General features: G+C 41.0%; 1 protein-coding gene across 5 annotated transcripts in view; it reads left to right on the top strand.

Moving 5' to 3' along the window:
* Positions 1-25,373, top strand: part of UTRN (utrophin) — a 389,337-nt gene that overhangs the window by 67,459 nt on the left and 296,505 nt on the right. For 3 of the 5 annotated variants that reach the window (XM_049799497.1, XM_049799498.1, XM_049799496.1), the window contains exons 4-14: positions 8,007-8,099; positions 9,579-9,656; positions 13,631-13,723; positions 14,612-14,784; positions 18,367-18,482; positions 19,538-19,701; positions 20,299-20,502; positions 21,641-21,822; positions 22,545-22,695; positions 24,190-24,309; positions 25,066-25,167. In XM_049799497.1, coding sequence (XP_049655454.1) covers positions 8,007-8,099; positions 9,579-9,656; positions 13,631-13,723; positions 14,612-14,784; positions 18,367-18,482; positions 19,538-19,701; positions 20,299-20,502; positions 21,641-21,822; positions 22,545-22,695; positions 24,190-24,309; positions 25,066-25,167 — 1,476 coding nt within the window. Of the gene's footprint in view, positions 1-8,006; positions 8,100-9,578; positions 9,657-13,630; positions 13,724-14,611; positions 14,785-18,366; positions 18,483-19,537; positions 19,702-20,298; positions 20,503-21,207; positions 21,235-21,596; positions 21,823-22,544; positions 22,696-24,189; positions 24,310-25,065; positions 25,168-25,373 lie in introns of those variants that run through there. The other 2 variants (XM_049799499.1, XM_049799500.1) reach the window with 2 other exon arrangements.

The following is a 25,373-nucleotide window of genomic DNA, read 5'->3' as shown; positions in this document are numbered from 1 at the left end:
TGCATTAATAGATATACTGGGGAGAAAAAAAGACCCACAGAGTTGCGGATGCCTTGTGTTTGTTTTGCTGCCTTGCTATGTCTAGTATTTGCTTTTATATGTTTTCCCTCATTCTATCATGTTGTCAGTCAAGTATTTCAGGTGTTCTGTGGATTGAGCTATCTTTAGCTTTTCAGCTTTGCTGCTCCTTAAACTCATGTCAGTCATCTACTAGAAACAAACTTTCCAGCATATCTCACTGATGAGTCTTACTTTCCCCCCCCCCCCCGTTAGTCTGGAGTTTTAAATAGCTATTTAGTTGCTTGTAATTTTTTTTAAGTTCCAGTAGCGATATTCAGTTTGGCCTATAAGGTATTTTCCTCCTGTGATTGTAACTTTTTATTTATTTTTTTTTACTTGGTATTTGAATTCATAGTTTTGGTACTAGAGTTGTGTAGAGATGCCACAACTACTCTGACATTCAGCATACAGTAGAGTATACTCAACTAAAATACGTCTGTCACAATTTGGCTAGTATTTATGTATGCTGTTGTATAACTCCCACATGTCATTGGAAAGAGAACGAAAAAAAAAAATATCACATTTTAATAAAAATACTTATGTAAACAATTGCTATGGTCTTAAATTAGATATTGGCAAGATTATTGGTTGACATAGTTGTTTACTTTTTGCAATGACCTTTTTGCTTTCTGAATTGTTTCCCACATCGAGTTCCCATGTACTGGCCTCATGATGTAGCAGCACTTGACATGTTTCTTACTCTGTATTGGTCATGATAAAGTGTAGTTCTTACTCCTTGTGTTTGTAATCGAGTTTAAACTAAGTAGGTGGTTACCATGAGTTCCCTAGGAATGTACTTGAACATTATGAATGGTTCACGTTCTGGTTAAAGTGCCCAACCTGTTCAATATTTCCCCTTTCTCAAGAAAAAAGGAGAAAGGGCTCTTTGCATCTCTACTGCTGTTTTGACCTATTTACTGAGCATCTTACTAGATGTTAAAAGTAGTCATCTGTTGGTTAAAAATAATTAACAAAGACAATTCTGACCTTCATATAAGTGACACTGAAAGATTCGAAAAATCTGATGGAAAAATCAAGATGTACTGCTTCCTATCTATTATACTTTTAGGGTGTTCTGGTGTTTCTGAGGTGGCAGATGATCTAAATGGCAACTAGGGCTTTTCCCAGCACTGCTCTGAGCGGCCAGAACTTGTCTGCTGCGTTCCCTTAGTGGGTGGTGAAGGTCATACGTATGCTTTTACAATATGTGTTACTTCCCTGGTGACAGCCAGTGTATGTTACTGTGAAACTGAGAGGACCTTTCATCCTGGTTTTAATGTCGTCACTAGGAGGTCTGGATCGGTATCACTGAGGAGGATGTGAAGTAGAGGTGGCTTATCTCTTACTCTTGAATATCTCTGGCATTCATTTATTGGAAAAGAGTTAGTTCTAATAATGTACCTTCAATAATTATTGATTTAAAGAACATGTAAATTCTTTGCTGCCAGTAACTATGACATAAGAGAAAACTGCATGTTTCTAGTTAAACTAGATAGACTTTAAAACTTCTTTAATGGTTAACTTGCATATAATTTCATGTTCATGAGCAATACACAAAGAGCATAAATAGCTGTGATAAAATGACAAATAATAGCTTGTGTAAAAAAAAAAAAAGAGGCTTTGTCTTACCAAGAATTTGTGACTCCCTTTAATTCTCTGTAACGTGGCTCAATTTGATACAGTTCCCCATTAGTAATAAAGGGACGGTTAAGAATGTTCTACTGTAAAATATATTCAAGGAAGATTGCTGCCTTCTAACTGTGTGTGGCTTCAGTAGGACAAACTGTAAATGTTGATGGCTGGCCTTTCTACTGTCGGTAGCATTGGATGACTCTTAAAAAATCTGGTCTGGATTTTGTTTATACCTTCCTCTATTTCCTGGGAACGCTTTCTGGCAAAGAGAAGGAATGATTTCTGCCCAGTCATATTGGATGACCCTTCTCTGCAAGTAATCCTAGATGCACACAAGGAAGTGCGAGTCACCCTCTTAAACCTGATCCAGGTAGAAGGGCTGGAAGGCGGCCAGTGGGCATGTGAGAAGGGTGCTGCTGCCGCTGCCAGGAGGAGATCACCGCGAGTGGGCTCTCCTTCCTAAATGGTGCCGGTGTCTCGCTGGAACACGCAAAGCCGATGCCTGTAGTGACTGGTCTTACCACGTACGGCTAGCCTCTGGTCTCCAGCTCAAAGATCATTCAGAAACTGCTGCTGCTGCCCCATGAGAGTGTTTTCTGCTGTGGATAACTAGCGAAAGTTCTTTGTCTCTTCCCTCCCCTACTCGTGTTAGCGCAAAGGCTGGCACCGAAATGTCTGTTGGAATAAATGTAACATGATGGATTGGATCTGGTTCTGATCCTGTGCATGAGCCCGTGGTAGATAACAATTGTGTCACCATGCCGAGTTTATAGGAGCACAAGCAGGCCTAGCCCCAGCTTACGTAGTGTCTCCAGCTTTTATTTCTCTACTTTCCTTTCTCTTCCTCTGCCTTCCTTTCCCTTCCTCTTCTCTCTTCGTCTTTCCCTTATGCTCGCCCCTGTTGAAGTGAATCAGCTCCTTTCCTGCTGTCAGTGCCAGTTTAAAGCATTGGGGAACCAACATGGCCTCTTTCTAAGTTAAGTCTGTTAATTATGATCTTTTGTCTGTCTTATCAAGCCCTTGTCTCTGCTACAGCAACTCTGTGTGTGCAGCTCTGCTGGCAAAGCCCTCTTGGACAGGCTGAGGGAAAGAGTTTTTTGCCAGTGCGCTGCCTTTTTTTTTTTTTTTGTCAAGGCAAACATAGGCAAAGCAGAGAAAAACTACCTTCTGTTAACTGATAAAAGTGTTCAGTGAGGGGGATGTGAATGTTTCACACCCTGAAACAGCACAGTTCTCCTGGTACATGGTGTGTCCCTGCCTGTCCTTTATACTATCTTTTGTGGTATAAACTGGACCCTATTTTGTCTTTGAGAAAGGACCCATTATCTGCCTTTTATTTGTACAGCGCTTAGCACAATGTAGCTGCTCCTTAAGTACTTACCAACACAACCGTGACTAGCCATTTGCCCTTGCTGAAGGGCTAAGTATGGTTTGTCACTGTCACTCTTACAAGGCAAATACTTAAATTTCTTGATCCATTATGTCCAGTGAAGGACTGCTTCTCCTTATGGGATGCTGGTGTCAGCTGAACTGCTTTCTACTTCTTTAGTCTTTAAGTGTGTAGAAAGTGAGTAAAAAGTTGTCGGTTCTAAAAAGGAGAAATTTAGATTGGCTTAGCATACTGTGTCCCAGGCAGGACTCTACAGAGACACAGACAGACATATGCTTTTTATATACTGCTGATACGTTTGTTTATTTGTGTGTGTGTGTATCTGTGGGTACAGACTCTTTTTCAGAAGGCCAGATTGCTCTCTGGAGGTTAGGAGTGAGCGGTATGTGTGTGGGCAGGGATGGCGGGGAAAGCAATCTGCAGCACCCCATGCCTTTACCCTGTAGGGTGGGAGAGGACTTCTGCCCTTCCCCAGAGCCCTATCTCTTGCTGCAGCATGCCAGTCTGCCCCAGCACAGAGCTGGTCCCAGGGCTGCCTGCTCCAGCCTGCTGCGGCTCAGGGCGCTGCTGTGTCCGTGGACCCATTAGGTGCCCGGTGGTGGGTCGGAGTCGGGGCTCGGAGCACTCCTGACCCTGCTGGAGCTTGGTTTGGATTAGGCTCCCTGACTAGAAGCACAGGCCCAGCCTTGGTGGTCACGAATTGTGGTTCCCAGATTGCCTCTGCGCTGCCGTAGCAGCCTCCCCCGGTAGGCTCGGTGGTGGTCCTACAGGCAAAGAGATGGGGCCTCTTTTCTATACCTCTTTTCTCACAAGGAGATGGTGGTGATGGCAGCAGCCTGGCTGGGCTCTGAGCTGGCCCGTGCCTGGTGCAGGAGGGCATGCATAACTGTTCTGCCAGCATTGCCCCAGAGCTTTTCCTTGCCTTGGGAAATGGATGTATGGGACCATCCCTTGGGCTGCCATTGTATAAGATTCTTTTCCAGCTCCTTTCTAAGCTTAATAAACTTTTAGTCATACAGCTGTCAGAAGCTGGGATACATAGCTGCTCTGTCTGGAAAAGGAAAGCAGAAGACTTCTTGAAGCACAATGGGTTGCTATCTAACTGCGTCCCAGGAAAGCTGGGCAGCATCCAGCTGCACTGTGCACAGGATGACAGAGCAGTGATGTTCCTGCTTGCAGACCATGTGGCTCAGATAGCAGATCCCTCATGGAAATGTGTGTCCAGGTATGAGGAAAACACGTGGGTGGGAAGAGGCAGTGTGAGAAGAGGAGAGTGCAGCACACGCAGTCTCAGCTCGCATTGCAACAGCAGTGCTGTGGGCTGGCTCTGAGCCCTGATGGGATGACTGGGGCTGCCTGGGTGGCCGCTGCCACCGGGTGTCTGCATGTCCCTCAGGTGGGCGTGGGAAGCTGGAGGAGCAGGTTTCCAGCCTTCCTGACGGGTGTGCTGCAGTGGAGGTGGTGATGGGCTTGGCAGGGTGGGTGCTGCAGCCCTTTCTTAGCAAACTTCAGTCACCCTGCACTTGTAGAAGCCTTCCTGTGAACTGACTTCCTTCCCATAGAGAGCATTTTGTTAGACTTCGCTAAATGCAGAGGCTTTGCGTGTTTCTGTGTCTCCGTTTTGAGGATAGTGGATACTTCAGTAAACCGGGAAGGAGTAGCTTAGATTGCAGAAATAATTTAATACTCTTCTGCTGACTCTTTAAACTTACAGCAGGACGTGGTTCTCTGGCCAGTGAAATGGAAAAAACGTTCTCCTGAGAAAGCAAATCTGAATTATTTCCACCATCACAGCAGGGTGTATTGCGTAGGGCTGGAACGTACCATGACCTGTCAAAATGAATGACTGAAAGCAGGAAGTCATTCAGCTTGTTTTCGTGCATGTGAGGGAATGGGAAAAGAAGAAAGAAGGCTGTATGTTCTTGTCGTGGTTAGACTCAACCGGCAACAAAGCGCCACAAGGCTGCTTGTTTACTCCTACCCCCTGCCCCAGTGGGATGAGGAGGAGAAAATACAACTAAAAGCTTGTGGGTCGAGACAAAGGCAGGGAGGGATCACCTGTCAATTATGGTTACAGGCAAAAAAACAGACTCAACTTGGGGAAAAAACAAAATCAATTTGTTACCAGTCAAATCCAAACAGGATAATGAGAAATAAACCCAAATCTTAAAAGCACCCCTCCTTTCCCAGCTCAACTCCTCTCCTCGTTTTCTCTACCTCCTTCCCCAGCAGCACAGGGGGATGGCGAATGGGGGTTGGGGTCAGTTCATCACATGTTGTCTCTGCTGCTCCTTCCTGCATTGTTTTAATTATGTAATTATAATTAATTATATAATTATAAAGGTCTTACTTCTATAAGGCTTTTGACACTCTCTCCCACAACATCCTTGTCACCAAATTGGAGAGATACAAGTTTCATGAATGGGCTGTTAGATGGATAAGGAATTGGCTGGATGGCTGGATCTAGAGAGTTGCAGTCAACTGCTCAATGTCCAAATGAGATCAATAACAAGTGCTGTCCCTCCAGGGTCTGTATGGTGACCTGTAGTGTTCAATATCTTCATCAAGGACATGCAGCGGCTTTGAGTGCGCCCTTGGCAAGTTTGCAGATGACACCGTGCTGAGCGGTGCAGTTGATTTGCAAGAGGGAAGGGGTGCCATCCAGAAAGACCTTGACAGGCTTGAGGAGTGGGCCCATGTGAACGTCATGAAGTTCAGCAAGGCCAAGTGTGAGGTCCTGAACCCACGTCAGTGCAACCCCCAGTACCAGTACAGACTGGGGGATGAAGGGATGGAGAACAGCCCTGCCGAGAACAACTTGGGGGTACTGGTGGATGAAAAATTGGACATGAGCCAACAATGTGCGCTCACAGCCCAGAAAGCCAACCGTACCCTGGGCTGCAGAAAAAGAATTATGGCCAGCACGTTGAGGGAGGTGATTCTTCCCCTCCACTCCGCTCTTGTGAGACCCCACACTTCAATGGCTAACAGCTATTTGCTTTATGACGAGTGTTTGAGTTGTATTGCATCCAGTGAGACCTCTGTTAGTTCCTTCTGTCTGCTCTTCTGGACACATGAACAATTTCCTCGTGCCCTTACCAACCTACTTTTAGTATCTTGTGTGTGGTGATGCAAACCAAATTTAAACCAAATTTTTCTGGCATCTGGGGTAATTGCACTGTGGATCATCTCCTCCCATTATACACCATAAACTGTACAAGAAGTTTCCCGGCATCTGTTCTTAGGTATTCCTAGTATGCTTTAAAGGTTTGGTTTACTTGCTATGCATCAGCGAAGCATCTGAATCACCTGTGATAAGTGTATGCTCTAGGAGTAAAGTTCTTGTCCCTTGCTGTGCTGGAAAGGGTGTAGCTGAGGTCGGGAGGTGGCAATACGTAAAACTGCAGAAAGTTATCAAATGCTGGTATTTCACAAATACTCCTATCTGGTATTGGTCCGACAGCTCTGTACCTTTCTACACTCTTTACCTAAGTATGTGTCAACATGGGTATATACACATTTTTAAGCATGACTTGCAAAAGTAATTGGAGAATAAATTTGTCACAAAAATTCATTGCAAAACTAATTTCATATCAGACACTGGGGCTAGCATTCATGTAGTTTAAGAAGTGACTTTACATGATCGTTCTTGCCACTGTTACTTTAGCTGGTTGATATGATGAGTTACATTTAGGTATGTTTCTGTACAGGAGATTAAAATATGGCTCTGCAGCTATTCAACTCTGATTTCTTGTGAATAGTTTTAGTAGTATCAAATCTAATTAAAGTGGACATTTAAGAAAAACCCTTATGAATTTTGGGGAGCAACAGATATTTGCCAGAAAATGGAGTTCAGTGGGCAGTTTAGCTCGCTCTCTGATTTGTGAGCCAGTATTTGGCAATTACAAGCAGCTGTCAGGGCAGGAGGAGGTAAGTGAAGGTAGAGGAGTTCTATGTCAGCTAATTCATATCATGTAAGATGGGCCTTTGACAGCCTTCTTTCTGAAGAGCAATGTTATAAAGTCAAGGTGATAGAAAAAGGCAGTATTAGAGTTTTATGTACTTTTTAGAAAATACTTTTCTTCTCAAATTGGCACTTCAAAGAGACACTGAAAGCAGTAGCTTAATTGATCTCCTGGCAGTCAGCAGATGAATATTACAAAGCAAATGCAGTTACTTAGCTGCTGGCTGCCAGTGTCTTCTCCCCCTGCCCTGGAACGCTTTCCCATGTTAGCTTTCTTAGGGTCGGAGAAGAAATAAGAGTAAAATGGAGTGTGAAAGTTTACATCGTTCTTCTGTCATGTACCACTGTTCTTGTACAGAGTTCCTCCACCCCCAAAGGAAATGAATATTAGAAATGTATGATTTAGAGTAGCTCTTAATTTCACATTTTGCTTCTTTTTCCAGGGTAGAGAAAATGATTAATTTGCTTCAGTATATGTTGCACCTTTTGATCTACTACCTATCTAGAAGAGTGGCAGCCCCTTATACAGGGCTCAATTCCAAGTCCTTTTTGGGTTTTTCTTTTTTAAATCTGAGAGAATTTGACTCAATAGCTTCTTTCTGAAAAGCCCCAGTTTCTTCTTCCTTTAGATGCAGCTAGACCAAAGCATTCTTTCTCAAATGACTCCTCAAATTTGCCAAGTTTTGTTCTTTGCCATCTTTGCATGTTAACGTGAACCAGGATGTGCTTATTCACTTTCTCGGTACTGGGCTACTGATGCACAGAGTCATAGAGGTGGGGAGAAGGAAAATGCTGAAGAAGGGAAGGATGCCTTCCTGATAGCTGTCACAGTGCCCTAACTTCTATTTACTACGTTTAGTACTAGATAAGAGTCAAGTGAAAGATAAAAAGGGAAAAGTGCCTTTTTCAGGGAGGTTTTGCTTAAACACTATCTTCATTACTGCTTCAATTTTTCTTCAGAGTGGGAAGCCCCCAGTTAAGGACATGTTCACGGATCTGAAAGATGGAAGGAAGCTTTTGGACCTTTTGGAGGGTCTGACAGGGAAACCTCTGGTAAGAGAAATGTGTGTAAGTCATATTGCCATTTATTAAAAAAACCCCAAGTAAACAAAACGCACAAAACCCAAACTGTGGCGTGTGATTCTTTTATTTTAGTTTATTTAAAAATCTATTTTGCTTGTAATACATACTTGCTCTCTATAGTTCCAGTGAAATTCCCATGAACTCTACTCATGGGATATAGGGTCAGGCTGAAGTTAGCTGTGTAACCTTTTCTTGAGGGTTGAACACATTGTTTAGCAAAGTATGTAAAGCCAGGAGTGTTGCTTGCATAATGTATATTGTTATTAGAGATCTTTTAAAGGTCTGCTTCTGGATGATCTGGAAGAACAGCCTTTAGCTGGATAACTGTGGACTTTTTCAAATTAGCTCATGAAAGATCCTTTAAAAAAGAAAAAAAGTTGGGAGAAAAACGATAACAGCTAGTAGGCAATACAAAAATCTGCATCTCCATTGAAAAATTCTTTATGACCTACTAATAGGAGAGGGCTAAAAACTATACTCAAGTCTTGTTTGGAAGAGCGTGTGTGGAGCTGAAAATTCTTCCCCTGCTAACATCAATGCCTCTTCAAAAAGATGCCTGAGGCATGGTAAAACCTGTGCTATGCCTGGGGATTAAACTCTTGATTTCGCTATTTATAATAAATCTCAGAGTTGTTTATTTACCTTATGGGGAACCGTCAACCATTTGTAATTTCACCTTGCAAGCTTGCTTTGTTTTTTAAACAGATGCATTTCACTAGTGCTTCTAATGAGTTGTGGTCTGATTTGAAATATATTGAAGACAATATAAGTTTTTTTTGGTTTCTAATTTTGTTGATTACTGTGTTCCAAGTTCAGCTCCATGCTCTTGCAGTATGATCATGTTCTGCCCCAGGAGTTAAATTACAGTGATTAAAAGCAAATGGACTGGCAGGTATTGTCAAGAGTTGCAGTGTTTTTTTTCCTTTTTTTTTCCTTCTTTTTTTTTCCCTTCCCCCAATATTAAAAGGAAGGGAAAGTCAGGAAGCGTAACTTCTCCCCAGTATGTGAAGACTTAGCAGGCTTTCGGTGCCAGAAAAACAAATTGCTTCTTGTTCCCTCTTGGGAGCCAAAAAATTTCAACTACTCTGGCAAACGTTCAAAACCCTCAGATTTTCCCCAGGAACTCCCACTTTGCTGTTGTATTGCCAGTTTATAATTCTGCAGATGCTGGGAATAAAAATTCTGGACTTGCTGAAGATGAACTGAAATGTATGTTGAATCTAAGGCTTGTCATGTGCTTCAAATTCAGGAATACTATTCTGACCAGTTTTCATTTTGATGTTTATTTTTAAATTGTTGTGGATGAGCTGGTTTGGTTTTTGTTTGTATTTAAAAAAAAAAAAGAATTGGAGAAAATTAAGACATTTTCTGCTGTTTGCTCTATCATTTATTTTGTTTGATCTGTCAAGTTAATTCTGGTGCAAACAGATTGTAACTTTTTCTTTTCAGCCTAAAGAACGAGGTTCCACACGAGTACATGCCTTAAATAATGTCAACCGAGTACTGCAGGTCTTGCATCAGAACAACGTAAGCATGTTTTTCCACAACTTTTTGATAACTCTTTAATTTATTCCTGTGTGTAAATGAGTTCAAAGTGCAGAGAATAAAAATTTTTGGTACCCAAAATGAGAATTCAGCGAGATGGGTAAACTGTTCTCAGTTTTCCATATCTGATGTAGAATTTCAGTGTCTGGCAATTTTGTAAAATATTAAAATGCTAACTTAATAATGGTATTAACTAAACTGTGTTTTGCTGAGAAGTGTTCAGCTCCAAAAACAAAGCTGATTTGAAACTCTGCTATGCATAGCTCATGAACCTGGCAGGACAAAGAACTAATTTCCAGTGAAGATGCGTAACTTATGCAAAAATTGGTAAGGGTATAACAGGTTTTGTGTGTCTGTTTTTTCATGTCCTGCTCTCAAAATCCAGGAGGATCTTTCTGTTGACATCTGTCAGTTCTGTCAGATACGTACCGACTGTTCCTAATTTGGAGCTTTGGTAACTCATCAGAAGAACAAACAAACAAACCCCAATCCTTCTTTAAGAAAAATGAGAATAATTATTGTTTTTATTTTTTACTGCCTGGAAGCCAGTAGTGCTGTAGTAAAGTGATTTTATTTTCCCCCTGAAGAATAATTCCTGATAAGAGTACTCTCTATAGTTAGAATTTCTATTTGTGAGTGTCAGGGCACTAAACTTAAGAACGTTCTGGTAATAAAATACATCTAATGGAAAAAGGCACTGACATATTTATGTAAACTGCTGATTGAAGAGTGATACAAACATGCTGTATAACACTGCAATTTCCCCCCTGTGTTGGTGGACTAGTGTCATATTTCTAGGAAGTAGCCAAAGTTAGTGGTGAGTTGTTTGGGGTTTTTTTCTTCTTTGAGGTACTGTAAAATTGATTAATTTTTTTTCTAAGGATAAGTAATGACTCTTTCCAGCTTGAAATTTATTTATTTTATGAAGATAAAAAATGAATAATATTGAATTACAATAATTAATTAGTTCTTCGTTAAGCTGGCAGGATCTGGGTTTCTAGAAGTAAACAGGTGGTGTTAGTTAGCTGAAGGTTGTTAAGGTCTTGTACATGATTTATACCTACCGCTTAACTTCATTAGAAAGTGTGTGTGTGTGTTGTGGCTTAACCCCAGCCAGCAACTAAGCACCACACAGCCACTCACTCACTCCCCCCCCCCATCCAGTGGGATGGGGGAGGAAATCGGGAAAAGAAGTAAAACTCCTGGGTTGAGATAAGAACGGTTTAATAGAACAGAAAAGAAGAAACTATAATGATAATGATAACACTAATAAAATGAGAACAGTAGTAATAAAAGGATTGGAATGTACAAATGATGCGCAGGGCAATTGCTCACCACCCGCCGACCGACACCCAGCCAGTTCCCGAGCAGCGATTCCCTGCCCCCACTCCCAGTTCCTATACTAGATGTGACGTCCCATGGTATGGAATACACCGTTGGCCAGTTTGGGTCAGGTGCCCTGGCTGAGCATGAGAAGCTGAAAAAACCTTGACTTTAGTCTAAACCTTACTGAGCAACAACTGAAAACATCAGTGTTATCAACATTCTTCGCATGCTGAACTCAAAACACAGCACTGTACCAGCTACTAGGAAGACAGTTAACTCTATCCCAGCTGAAACCAGGACAGTGTGTTAAGATGAAGGGAGAAGGCATCCACTGAGAAGCAGTTGTGTTCTGTTGCTGAGTGTTTGGGGGCTATACAATATTCATAACTTTTGAAATAATTTATAAAAGCGTTTAAATATGTACTGTAAGGATCAGACAAGCCTAAGGTGTAGATCATCAAGTGATCCTGTGAACCTCGTCCATCTGATGAGCAATATGATTGTGTAATGAATTTCAAGTTTTTTGATTTGTGGACCAAGTTTTTAAAAATAATTAAAAAAATAATCCTCTGGAAATCATTCCATATAGCCAGTATCAGTCTACCATCAGGAGTACTGGCTGTCTACTGTCAGCTTTCTTTTATTGATTATCTTTGCTTTAGTCTTAGTAGTCCACTCAACATCCTAGTGGATTGCTGGCGGCATCCTGCAAAACATTGGTTTAGTTCAGAATCATTAAAATACAAAAATGAGCATATGGAGTATTTTCTTTTATGTTATGGTATAGATAGCAAGAAGAATGCATTATTATTACTATTATTAATTATTATTGTTGTTATAGACTCGCGATTAAAAAATGTGAAGTGGTTTTTTTGTTACTCATTCTCAGGAGTGCTTCTCTTCTATTATAGGTGAAAAAATCTCTTGTAATGTAACTGTTTTATTTTTGTGCCCTTGACCTTTAGTCTTGCTTTTTGCTCCTTGTGTTCTAGCGTGCTTTCCACTGAGCTGTTTAATGATCCACACTGGTGATTCTTTTGGCCTGTTTCTGCCTGTTTAATTTGCAGTTATCTTAAAGTATATGCCTGGTATTCGCAAAGAGTATTGCAGTCAGATTCTGTTCCAGCTGCTGTAAAAACTGGGAGAGGACAATCCACAAATCCACAAGCTTCCTTAGTACTTTGAAGTGTAATTTGTGGTTCCATGTTAATCTTGCAACACCATTTTGATTTGATTCTCCTGAGAGACCTATGGGGAATCGAAAATTGCCAAGATGGTATCTGAAAGCAATGAGGTTACAAGTACATTTTGCAGGACTGAAGCTATTCATGATTGTGTGTTAAGAGGGAAAATATTCCTGGAATACCATTATATTCTTGCATTTCAGCAATATCCTCTAAAACAAAATGAAACTTTTTTGTTCTTGTCTATTCTGTCATTGTTACATCCACTGAGAGCCAGAGTGTGGGCTCAGTTACTCTCCTGTGATTGTCCATATTGTTTAATCGCTAGTCAGGTCCTTGTTGCAGGTTTTGTCTCTATGACCAGTTGTGATCACAAGCAGTTCCCAGATACAGTTCTTGGGGTTAATGTAAGCTGGGAGGTGTTTCTGGTAAGCACTGTGGACAACACTACTTTGTTTTGGAGCAGGTGTGAGAAAGGGAGGAAAAAGCTTCACTGTCGAGGTGAAATGCACTGTGCCACATGCCCCTGGGGCTGGAAGATGCTCCTGGCTCAGGTTATTTAGAAGAATGAAGCCCCACCATCTGCCCTGTGTGGGAGTGTGTTGCATTGTCTGCTTCGTGTACATACACCCGGGGAGGCATCTGCCTCACCTGCCGTAGGCAGCTGTTCCTCGCCCACTTTCCATAGGCGTGGTGGTGACTAATGCAGTGCGCTGCTGTTTGAGCCACCTTTTGGAGGGAACCGAGTTAGTGCTGCTTTCTCTGCGTTGACTGAGTGGAGACTTGATGCCCCAATTCAGTTTAGCACTGAGTGAGTATCTGATAGAGTGTTCTAAGCTTCGGTTCTCCCGAGGGCTGAATACTTGATGCAGGAGAGGGTAACATCTCCTGCCCTCTTGCTTCTCAAGTAGTCTCCCCCTCTGTCTTTCCATGTTTCTGTCCTTCTTATGATCTCAATTAGAGTGTCACCGAGTCTATATAGGCATACAGGAAACTTGAAAATTTTATTTTTCCCTTCAGCTTTTGGTGGTCTTGTATAAACTTGTCCCATTTGGATGCTAGTTCATGCAAAGGACAAACCTATTCTTAATTACTTAAGTTTGGTTTTTGTGTTGTGGTTTTTTTTTTTTTTTTAATATCAGGTCCTTCATGTTTGCATTTCTATTGGTCAGTTTTGACTGCTGGTATGCATCTATATGTTAGAGGATAGGATAAAACTCTCCCAGTGGAGTATCTTCTTTGGTGCCATTTTTTGTCATGTTTAAGCAGTTGTCATGACAAATTCAGATAGACAGCAATCTGTCATCTCCAGTTCTCTCTTTCTAACTACTTTTTATTTCAGAGCACTTGATAATATGTGGCTGGACAGCCAGGAATATGGGGTGGGGTTGCAACTTGAAGCTCTGATAACAGTGTTTAATATAAGAGTTGATCTGACCCCTCTAGGTGGAGTTGGTGAATATTGGAGGAACTGACATCGTTGATGGAAATCACAAGCTGACACTGGGGCTGCTGTGGAGCATTATCTTGCACTGGCAGGTGAGAGGCTGCCGTGAGATCTCTTTCTTTCCAGGAATCATGTGCATCAATCTGCTGGGATTCTCACAAACCTTACTGGGGTTTTGGTGGCAGAAAATACTGCTTCTATTTTGGGCTGGTAAACAAAGGCAGGCCAGCGTTTGGCTTTTGACCTCTGTCTATTGGCTGCCTCCCATGACACGTATTCTTGTGTGTGCTCAGTTGTACTCAGCCTCTTAGTTCAGTTCCTGGTGCTGTTAATTGCAGAGAGGTTTTTCAGCCTGAAGCACTACATTTATGTTCCTTCCTCAAGACTTCTACGCAATTCTCTTTGCAGGTAGTTTTTTACTAACTCAGTCGCTGTTTTGGGCTTGCATCTGTATGCTGCTGTGTAAGTTTGTTTCTCAGACTCATAGATGAAATTGCTCCTGGTTTAGCCAGTTACCTGAGAGTATCACTGAATTTGCTTGGAGGGACTTTGGTGGATGCTTACGCATAGTACCCAAACAACAAACTACTTGTGTTGGCTGAGCAGATATCTTCTTGCAGAAAACCTCTGCAAGCTGTATTTTTGGTGTTTGCTTACTGGCGGAACCCCAGCACAAGACAGTGAGAAATTTTATAACCCACACTTAGTGTAGGCGGGACTGAGAGGGAGGAGGATTGTAACATAAGAATAATGTGTCACTAATAAGTGACATGGAACATTACTGGTTCTCGTAATTAATAGAGTGCAAAGATGGCCTTGAAGACTCCTATTCACAAATTTCATGCAACGAGTTAGAGCTTGATTCATAGCCTTTCATGGGAAAGGCCCTTTCCCAATTTCTGAAATAGTTTGGTTCAAAGGTTTTGTAAGCAGGAAAAGTGGAGAACGTGTCTAAAGGTGTAGTTGCTGCTGTCTTGCAGGTGAAGGATGTCATGAAGAACATCATGTCAGATTTGCAGCAGACCAACAGTGAGAAGATCCTGCTCAGCTGGGTTCGGCAGTCCACGAGACCTTACAGTCAGGTCAATGTTCTGAACTTCACCACAAGCTGGGCAGATGGACTCGCCTTTAATGCTGTCATCCACAGACACAAGTAAGTAGCAAATGTTAGCTTATCTTAGACCTAATGAAGTAAGCAGCTTTTTTTCCCATGTCTTCATGCTTGGGCATTTGACTAGCCTGTTTTGGTGATTCATTGTTTGGTTTTAGTTTTTTTTTGTTGTTGTAGTAACAATAACAGTGGAGGGATATTGCTAGAGCCTTGCAAAGGATGGAGCCAAAGCATCAGTGTAACTCTCTCAGTTCCTGCACATGCACACAGACTTGCTAACTGAATTGGATTTACATTCCGCTTAGTGTGTGTTGTACAGCGAATATGCTGAATGGGTCTCTGCAGGGGGGGTTGACCACCTTCCCCTGTACTTCCTTTGTCCTGCTCTACCTCCCCTGCAAAGGGAAACATTTCTTCAAGTTTGCCATATCACTTTGGTATCAAGACACAGAAGCTTCAAAATTAAGGAGTAAGAAAGACAGGCTCTGTAGCTTTTCTTGGTTTTTTGAGTGTATATTGTTTGAAGGACAATGTATGCAGTTCTTTCAGGAGAACTGTTGAGCAGAAGAATCAAAGGATAATAGAATACTTCAGGTACCTGTGGCATATTCATTACATTGTTCATTATACTTTACAAGGAATGCTGTTAAAGCTTCTTTGCACAGACCTTTTGTGTTCTTTCTGATTTTTGGAGAACTCTTTGGTAGTCTAAAGAAATCATCATCACAGAATCCTATGAAACTTACATACCAGTTTGTTCTTTTTTGTTTGTGGGTTTTGGGGGTTTTTTTTGTTTGTTTTTTTTTTTTTTTTTTTTTAATTTACTTTGAGATCTGCTTCTGGGCAAGCCATTCTAATCCAGCATACTTTAAATGACGTCAGCTCATTGCTTTGTGAGGGCTGACTGTTCTTAATCATAAATAACCATTTTAACATGGTAATAATATGATAATATCTAAAATTTAACCAGACCTCCTGGTGACCAGGTATGTGACATGGCAAGTGCTTTACAAATACCCAGAATATTTATACCCAGCAGATAAAAAGTTGTTCGCAAGAGCATGCGTTCACTTTGAGCCTGCTGTTCTCTGCTCTTAAGTGCCCATTTGGCCTGTGCTGACTGAAATAACAGACTCTTGTCACAGGCTCGCTGGCTTCAGGATGGGTCTCCCCTGATGCACCTACGGCCTTGTAGACCAGCGCTGGCTCGTGTTCAGCCTGCATGGATGCATGGGGAGTACCTGCACCACACTGAGGGCTCCTGAAAGTTTGGAAGGACTGTTCTGCAAACGCAGAGCAATACTAGCAAAGGTCTGTCTGGTGTTTATCGGGAGCATTACCAAGTCCCTTCTCTGGATACCGTGAGCTGTACTGGTGGTTTTCATACCAATGTAATTGCCTGTAGTGGCGTAGCTCTGCTGCTGAACATGTGAAGCTTTGTGATGGAGAGAGTGCCAGCTTTAGATGCAAGTGAGACCTTGTTGACCTGAGGGAAGCAGAAGGAGAGAGGTAGCAAAATTGTCTTCAGACTGTTTGTTGTTCTTATGCATTGTGACTATGTGCTTGGGCTTTGCAGGATCTGAAGTCGTTGAGCTCTGCCCTTTTCAGAGCACTGTTAAATAGCAAAAGCACCTGCTGGAAACTTGAACTGAGTAACTGTGCTTTCCTCTGGCTTCCTAAAATTTCTCAGTTACCTGGCTCTGCTGATCTCTGAGCCTTTTATTCCCTCTTCCTGGGAGCTTGGCAGCTGTCATCACATCAGAATTCAGCTTTGCTGTCCCGGGGCATGAGTCCTTTAAGCCAGGGAAGTACTGTTTTCCCCACACTATTGAGAAATCTTGAGCTGGGTTTAAATTTAGGTTAACTTTGAAAGAGAGGCTTTAAAAGGCACTTGCAAGGAGCAAGCAGATTGGGGCAGGTTGCAGAAGTGGTTGGACAAGAAAGCTATTTAGCTTGCCCAGACAGTGGAGCTTCCCTGCCTAAGGGGCATTTTTAATATTGCTTTTTTAATACAGATTAATATGACACTTAGTATAGGAGAATTTTGGTGGATCCCAGTAAGAGGTTTAGTAGCTTGCTTTTCTCTTTATGTATCTATCAACAATTGTTACCAGTGCTACCTCTTGGCTATAATATCTAGGAACTTTGTAACACTTGCGGTACTTAATAAAATTATATGAGGTAATAGGACATTTAACATTTTACTGCGCTGTTCACTTTCATTTCCTAATATTAGCTTAGCTCCTCTTTGAATTGAATTCTGCTCTTGGTTACCATTTCCTTGCTCACAGGTAAATACCTAGATTGCATTTTATTAAATTCTGTGTTATCATGGCAGTGTGCAGGTAGTGTATATACAATCTACTTATTGCAATGTTTTTTCAAAGTAAGAGTCTCTGCTAAAGCTTTATGTGAATCTATGTGGTTATCCTGTTGCTTCTTGCATGGAGGTACAGTATTCTGCTAGCTTATATCAGGATCTCCGCATAGATCTGTTCCCTGCTTACCCCACCTTCCTCTGGCTTTTTGCTTCTCTGAGCCTGCTGGCTTATGGCCTTCCTGTTTCACAAAGTGTAGTGACTCGACAGATGCTAAAAGGCTACTCTCAGGTCAATTTACAACTGAATTAAGTATTAAAACAATTAAAGACGAGCCTGTCTCTTCCTCCCCAAGTTCTATAAAGCACAGAATCAATAGCAGTGTTTTAACGAGAAGCCACTATTACAGGGGAATGGGAAGCATTTCGGTGGCTCTGTAGTCTTGCGGCTGTGCTGCTGCAGCACTAGGCTGGCCATGCCTTGTCAGTGTGGGTACCGCTGGGAGGGGGCCCTGTTTGCTGACCCCGCTTCCTGCTCTGCTCTTGCCCCTTGAGACCTGCTGGTATGTTTTGGGTGCACAGCTGGACTGGAGAGTTGGTTTGGTTAATGCTGATGTGAGATGAAGGCTGCTGGCGCTGTAAATTGATCAGCTCTTTGGTCTGATTCACATTGTGACTCTTATGAGTACTTGCAATGGAGTGGGGTTTTTTGTAGGTGGGTTTTCTTGTTTGTTTGTTTTAAATGAGGGGGGAAAAGGCCATGGGGCAGGGTGAGTGAGCAGGGGTGGAGACCGCTGCTGCTACTGGCTGTGATAGTCTGGAGTGGTCACTGAGCCACATCACAAGTTTGGAATGAAGCTCTCCTGGAACAGAGTAATTCTTGATTACTCAGCAGAGCCTGACACAGAAAGCACGTAGTAACAGTTATGCTGTGAAAGACACAGTTGAAGAAAACTGGTTCTGGAATAAATTTTAAACACAGAGTTTATGTATTTTCTTGTTATAGTATTTTATCTCCTGTTGCAGTCAATGAGTATATGTATAGAATACATAGAATGAAAGGTACATGTTCTGTGGACATTCAGTCAGTTAATTGATTTGTGATTGCCAGATTCTCACTAATAAAAAGAAAGCATGTATTTGTATTTATGTGTTTCTGTATCTGCACTTATGTTTGTATTGTATGTGTATGTTTATATTACTTAGGTAGCTACTTTCATATCCATAACTTCATATTATGCATGGTATGGAATTTTTTCTTCAGATAAAGTTTGTTGCTTTCTTTCCTGTTTCGTCTTTACTTTTAGACCTGAGCTTTTCAGCTGGGATAAAGTTATAAAGATGTCCCCAGCTGAGAGACTGGAACATGCTTTCAGCATAGCCAAGAACCACTTGGGAATTGAGAAACTGTTGGATCCTGAAGGTGGGATATAGTTATTTTATGTGACTAGAAGTTTTTTTGATCTCTCTTGAAAGAAATTTTTTCTGTTGACACCTAGTATGAATACAAATTCCAGCATTTTTGTGCAGTGATATTTTGTTTCAAGCCCTTAAATTGAATTTAAAAGAATGTAATTTGTAGGGTGAGGGTACGTCTGTGCGTGCATATGCTTTGACTTCTTGAACGTTAAGGTTCAGATTGACTTGCCATTTAGAGACAGTATACAGAAGGTAAAGTTGGCACCCTGGCTTTGTTTTGTTTTAGGTAGGAGTTCTACTGCAAGGGTCTGTGCTTTTCAGATGAAGTAGAGCATTATTTAGAATGGGATAGCTTAAGAGCTCATGATCTTTCGTTCTTTATACATACACTGAGTAGCAGTAGCTGCCAGTGCTGTGCGTACTTACCATGTACCAGGAAGCTTTTGTGGCTTCTTTTTAAAATCCTGAGCTGTCGCTCTGCTTTGAAGTGAGTCTTCAAAGATTCATTCTGTAAGACAAACTCTGAAACTTTATAGATTCAAGCACCACCTTCTTAAAAAGTGTTAACTGAATGGGTAGCACTCATAAACTGAGAGATAAGTGAACCTGAGTTGGTAAAACTCCTTTCTATAAGAAAAGTAAGAAAATAAACTGACCAGTGCTGGGAGTGGGGATAGAACTTAAGTGGAAATGTTTGTTTATGCAGGATACTGTCCCTGAACTGCATTTCTGCTTGGGAAGTGCTCCAGAATAATTTTTCCCAAACAATTTTTATTCCTTAGTAACTTCAGGTTTGGGCTCTTACTTCAGAAAGATCATGCCTTTTAATGTGAATTCCCTTTCAAATGTAGAATATTATTTTTTAAAAAAATTTTCCTTCTTCATACTGCTTTCAGCATATGTCAAACCTGGCCTTTTAACTTAAAGCTTACTAAAGGCTACTTAACAGGAGAACCTGTGGTTTACACTATATGTACAGTTGTAACTGTACTCTAAGTAATGATTTAGAAAAGCAGCAGCTTCATTTGTTTTCCCTCATATTTTATCTTTTTGATGCAGATGTTGCTGTACAGCTTCCAGACAAAAAGTCTATTATTATGTATTTAACCTCTTTGTTTGAGGTCCTTCCTAAGCAAGTTACTATGGAAGACATACGGGAGGTGGAGACCCTTCCAAGGAGATACAAGCAAGAATGTGAGGATGGAGAGTTCAACATGCAGCAGGTGTGTTTGTCATCAAAGTCTGCCTGGCTTTTCTTGAGTTGTAATTTTAGCTGATCTTCAGGCTTGTCAGTTACCTCTGGAACATGCCTTCTATCTTGGGCAACACAATTGGGAAAATATGAAAAATCATGGCATCTTCTTTGTGATTGACTTAAGTCGTTCTGTCTTCCTTTTTCTTCTTTTCTGATTCATGTACAAAATCCTGCATGTTGAGGTATAAAGCTCCATCTGAGTTATACTTCCTTCTTCTGCTTTTCTTTCTCATTTGTCTTGACAAGCTGGAGAGGGTGGTCCAAAATCTTTAACTGAGTTTGCCACAGGACTTGTGGTGGTGGTGATGGTAGTGATGGGTTTTTGTTTGGGTGTGAGATCCACTGTTAAATGAGCAAGATTAAAGTTGTCTTTTTTTATCCAGGTTATTTTAAAATTAAAGTTCATTAGTGTTGACCGTGGCCCTTTTCATTAAAATGTACCCAACGATTACTTTTAACATTTTATGAAGGATTAAAAGGCATCTTAGTTGTTCTGTTTTTAGTATAATTTGGGAAGGCATCTTCTGTGCCCATTCAAGACATCGCTTTTCTCTTGGCTGCCTAGGCTGCAGCACTTGAAGAGGAGCAGGGCAGTTCTAGAGCAGAGACTCCCAGCACAGTGACAGAGGTAGATATGGACTTGGATAGCTACCAAGTTGCTCTGGAAGAAGTTCTTACATGGTTGCTGTCAGCCGAGGATGCATTTCGGGAACAGGAGGAAATATCTGGTGATGTTGAGGAAGTCAAAGAACAATTTTCCACCCATGAAGTAAGCTTCTCTTAAATTAATTTGTTGGTTTTGTTTGGTTTTTTTTTGGTGTGTGTGTGTAGCTGCAGGACTTCCCTAAGTCCTTATCCAAAACTTGCCATTCTATTTCTTTTGTCCTGCTTTTTCTAAATTAAAAGCACCTCTAACTGAGTGTGTTGCTGTTCGGTGATTTTGTTTGTGTGTTTTTGTTGACAAATAATAGCTTCTCAAAGGTGAAATAAATCTTTTTAGGAGAACTTAGTGGAACATGCTTTGAAACTTTAATGTATTTTTTTAATCAACTTTCGTGGCTCATTGGTGTCTATAATACAAAGACAGTCTGATCCAGGCTGATTCATGCTTCTCTGCTGCCAACTACTAAAAAGCCTGGTCAGCCATATGTCACTTGCTGTTAAATGAGGGCAATGCTGAAATTGATAATCATGTCAGTTTAATTCAGTGGTCTCCCTGTCATGATTAGCATAGTTTATTTCAGAAACATGTATTGTTGCTTCCAAATTATTGTTTCCAAATTATTTCATTTTGGTTCATGTTCCAAGTCTGAACAAGTGTTCTAATGTTGCTAAAAGTTTCGAGTGTCATGTTAGATGTTTTAGTTTTCTCCTGTGTCAGCTTACTACATACAGTTGAATTTAAAATCTGAATGCTGATCAATATGAAGAATTTTTTTTTTCTTGTGCTACAGTTTTAAAGCCATGAGCCAAAGGAAGAGGTGTTCTGGATTTACATTAAGTATGTGAATTTTTAATGTTATTAACTCATAGGGTTCTATTTGCTTTTCTGTGATACATTTCAGATCTTGTTTTATGTTCTGTTGGCCATAGGTAAGTTTCTGTGTTATTTCCTTGGTATATTCGTTCAAAGGCTGTCTTCTTACAAACAGCTTTTTCTCTGAGGTGTTAGTTGTTGTTTTTTTCCCTCAATTAACTCTATTTTACTGGCTTCAGATTTTTTTGTAGCTCATGGAGGATCTTCTATCATAGAGAGAAATAGGTCTGCCATGCTTGTGTGTTTGATGGTGCCAGCTCATTCTGCAGCACTGTTTCAAACATGACAATTCATTAGAACATTTACAAATTCATAAACTCTTGTAGGAGCTTACAGATCACGGTGACATGGCTGGTTGTACCATTTCCAGGCTTTTATGATGGAACTGACTGCACACCAGAGCAGTGTGGGCAGCGTTCTGCAGGCTGGAAACCAACTGGTGGCCCAGGGAAATCTCTCACCCGAAGAGGAGTTTGAGATCCAGGAGCAAATGCTGCTACTGAACTCCCGCTGGGAGGAGCTCAGAGTGGAGAGCATGGACAGGCAGTCCCGGTGAGTCATGGCACACAACCTCTCCTAGAGCTGCAGGACCAAGCTCTGGTGCTTACTGCATCTTGGAGGAGTTGGTTTGCATCCATTTGTAAGATATTTTTTTTTCAGAATTACCTCTTCAGTTTGTAACATGAAATTCACATTCTTCATACTTTCCAAGGTAAAACAAAAGAAATCAACATAACTGATTTTTTTTGGATTCTTATATAAAAGTGTTTTTGTGACTGTTATGTTATGTAATTGTGCCAGACTAAATATATTGCTATCTACATGCTGTAGTTACGTAACTGTTTTTAATATTGTTTCAGTAGTTTAAGTTCCTCAATAAAGCATACAGTAGATGTGGATAGCTACGTGTGTGTTTACACAGCTAAAAAGCACTTAGAAGAATGTTTTCCCACCTGTGGGTTATCAGGCTAAGAGCTGCACATCAAGGGAGAAAGTGCATTTTGTTGCAACTCTCAGCAGAGGCTCTATTAGCAGCAAATCCCTGTTGTAAGAAACAATCCCTGATACAAATTTCGTAGTTCGCTAACTCTTTTTTCGTGAGAAAGAAACAAGGGTACTTAGCTGTGTTTCTTAGCTTAATGGTGAACATTTTATTTGATGATAGCTAGTTGGTTTGTGAATGGCCTTGCTTCTTTCCGGTAGGAACTAGAAGTTAGTCTCTTTCCTTGGGAAAACTGTTTCCGAAATAACTCTGCCTGTGCTTCCCCCTGCAGCCTGCATGACATGCTGATGGAGCTCCAGAAGCAGCAGTTGCAGCAGCTGTCTGACTGGCTGACGGTCACAGAGGAGCGCATTCAGAAGATGGAATCTCAGCTCTTAGCAGAAGATTTGGAGTCCCTTCAAAAACAGCTGGAAGAACATAAAGTAAACTTTTTTGTCTGTTACGTAATATGTATGGGAGAAGTATTTGAAAGATGCGTATGTTGGTGGGTTCCTTAGCTGAGAAACTTGATTGTGTCAGAAGTCATATATGGCTGGATGCTGAGGGGCTGCATTGCTGCATTTGCTGTTTGGAAAAGGATGATGATGGGGCAGAAAGGAATTGGAACTTACTGGAAGCGCTTTCTTAACTGAACAGTTGAGCACTGATGACTATAGCAGAAACTGTTATCTTTGCTTCATGCAGGAAGCGAAACCTGTAGGGGAAATTGTGTTACCCTCACTTCATGTAGGAAATGAGGCCTCTCCAGGTAAATTGTTTGTGTGAGGGACAGTGTGAAATATACTGTGGACAAACTTGCCTTCAATGACTTGGCAGGCTTTGCTAAAGCATGCTTGAGACTTGCAGATTGCAACAATGCAGGAGCTAAAACTATCAGGAAGGCCCTCCCAAGTCACTGATTCCAGTCCCTGCTTTTACAGGGATCGCATCCTAAGGGGATGCATAGACACTGCTCTCTGATGTGCACAATGTTTTTGGAAGCGGTTTGTGTCTCAGTTTAGTTTCTGGATGGGAGTCCAGTCTTTCTGGCCTGCAGTGTTTTTTCTGCAGGAGAAAGACGGCCTTTTGATACTTGTCGTGGTTGCAGCTTTGGTTTTTGTACTCGGTGCTGAGGTTTGACCTTCTCCCCAGCATGCGACATACCTCACAGGGCAAGAACTGCGGAGTATTTTTAGTCTGTGTAATTTCCTGTCCCACACTTGCATTCTTTCCTCTGTCTTCAAAGTATGGGGGGTTTGAGGCGCATTGTTCATGGAGTAGCTTAGGATATTCTGGGATGAAAAGTGATATTTAGAGTACCGTAAAGGCATATTGATCTTGCGGAGATATTTCGGAGGTAAGCTTTAACCATGGAATCTCTTCTTCCAGAAGCTGTATGATTATTTAAATATACAGATTATTTCAAACTAATGAGAACCGTATGCTTTCTGCAGTTCTCAACTATTGTCTTTGAATGTTATGATCAATTATAGCACTGTTGATACTTATGAGCATTACATTGTCAACTATTAAAAGATGAGTGTTTTAAGTGATTTTTCCCTGTTTGGCATGTCCTATGATACTTGCTTATTAACAATATTAGCTTTTTCTAGAAACATTCAAGCTCTCTTACCTGTAACAGTAGACATATGACAACCGCATTAAGTTCCTATGTGATTCTCCTGGTTGAGTATGGTGCATACAGCTTAAAACACTCCTTCATGTTTTCCAGCATTTTAACAGAATGGTTTTGGGTTCATTTCTAGCAGTCTTTTGCTTACATTTATTTAAACTGTGCAGTGATTCCCAGTGGTAAAATCTGTGCTTAACTGTTGAATCTGAAGTACTTTGCCACAGCAGTTGTGTTAGTCACTATGCCCAAAATAGCAGATTAGCAAATGTATTCAAAGTTGGTAACCTCTGATTTGTTCTTCTAGTGCCTGCAGAGTGACCTAGAGACAGAACAGGTGAAAGTAAACTCCCTAACGCACATGGTTGTCATTGTTGATGAAAGCAGTGGGGAAAGTGCAACAGCTATTCTGGAGGAACAATTGCAGGTAAAATGTTAGAGCCCACTTTTTTTAATGGTAGTAGCAGGCACTTAAAACCTTTGCTTATAACTGTTAATTGACATTGTTTAAACATTGCTTAAAGACAGTGTATCCTAGGAAGTAATTTAAAGTAATATTTTTTTTAGAAGTAATATTAACGTAAAGATTTTTTAAATTTGCTCAGGGTAAAACCTGAAAAAGTGCTTTGGTGTCTTTAAAGCTCAATTTCTGGTGAGTCAAGCTGTTTGCATTCCCACCGACTTAGGCACTTATGTAGCATATCCTTTCAGGAGTTTCATTAAAATGGGAAGATGCAGAGTACAACTCTTATTTCACATAAGTAATTTTCATTAGGAAGTTAAAATCTGATGGGAAATATATTTAAATACGTTCACAATTTATCTAGGAAATATTGTGTGAAGTATTTTCCCATTTTTGTCAGAAGTTAGACTGTAACCTGAAGTATAAGGAGTGTGAAACACAATTTATTGAAATGGAATTCATGTAACTTTGTTCTCTCCTTTTGATGTCAATCAAATAGCTCACTGACTTCAGCAAGAGCAGAGATAAGGCCATAGGTGAATACTTTTGAAAGTTTTAACCTCTGGCTTTGTGCAATACAACAATGGTGATTACTGGCATGGAGGTAGCTAAAATGTAGAAAGAGGTTACTGTGAAGTAGAAGTTATGCTGTTGAATATCTGATTTTTGAGTTTCCTTGTGAGGCTTGTGAATGTGCATGAGTGTTTCCTGCTTTTGTAGAGGCTTGGCGAGCGCTGGACAGCAGTTTGTCGTTGGACTGAGGAACGACAGGTCAAGTTGCAAGAAATTCAGCTTTTATGGCAGGAGCTGCTGGAAGAGCAGGTTAGTAGCTCGTCAGTTACCCAGAGTGTCTGGTTGATTTGCGGAGGGGAAAAAACAACCAAACAAAAAAAACCCAAACCCCTTAGGGTTTAACAGCTCTCAGAAAAAAGCCTTAAAAAACTAGTTTTTGTGTTACTGTTTGGGTTCCCAGCATTTCTTGAGGAGTAGAGTAGCTAGAGTGGCTGTGTGATGCAAGAGAAGTATTT

Source organism: Accipiter gentilis, chromosome 5 (assembly GCF_929443795.1).
Source record: "Accipiter gentilis chromosome 5, bAccGen1.1, whole genome shotgun sequence".
Taxonomy (NCBI): Eukaryota; Metazoa; Chordata; class Aves; order Accipitriformes; family Accipitridae; genus Astur; species Astur gentilis.
This window is presented reverse-complemented; position numbering and strand designations above follow the sequence as displayed.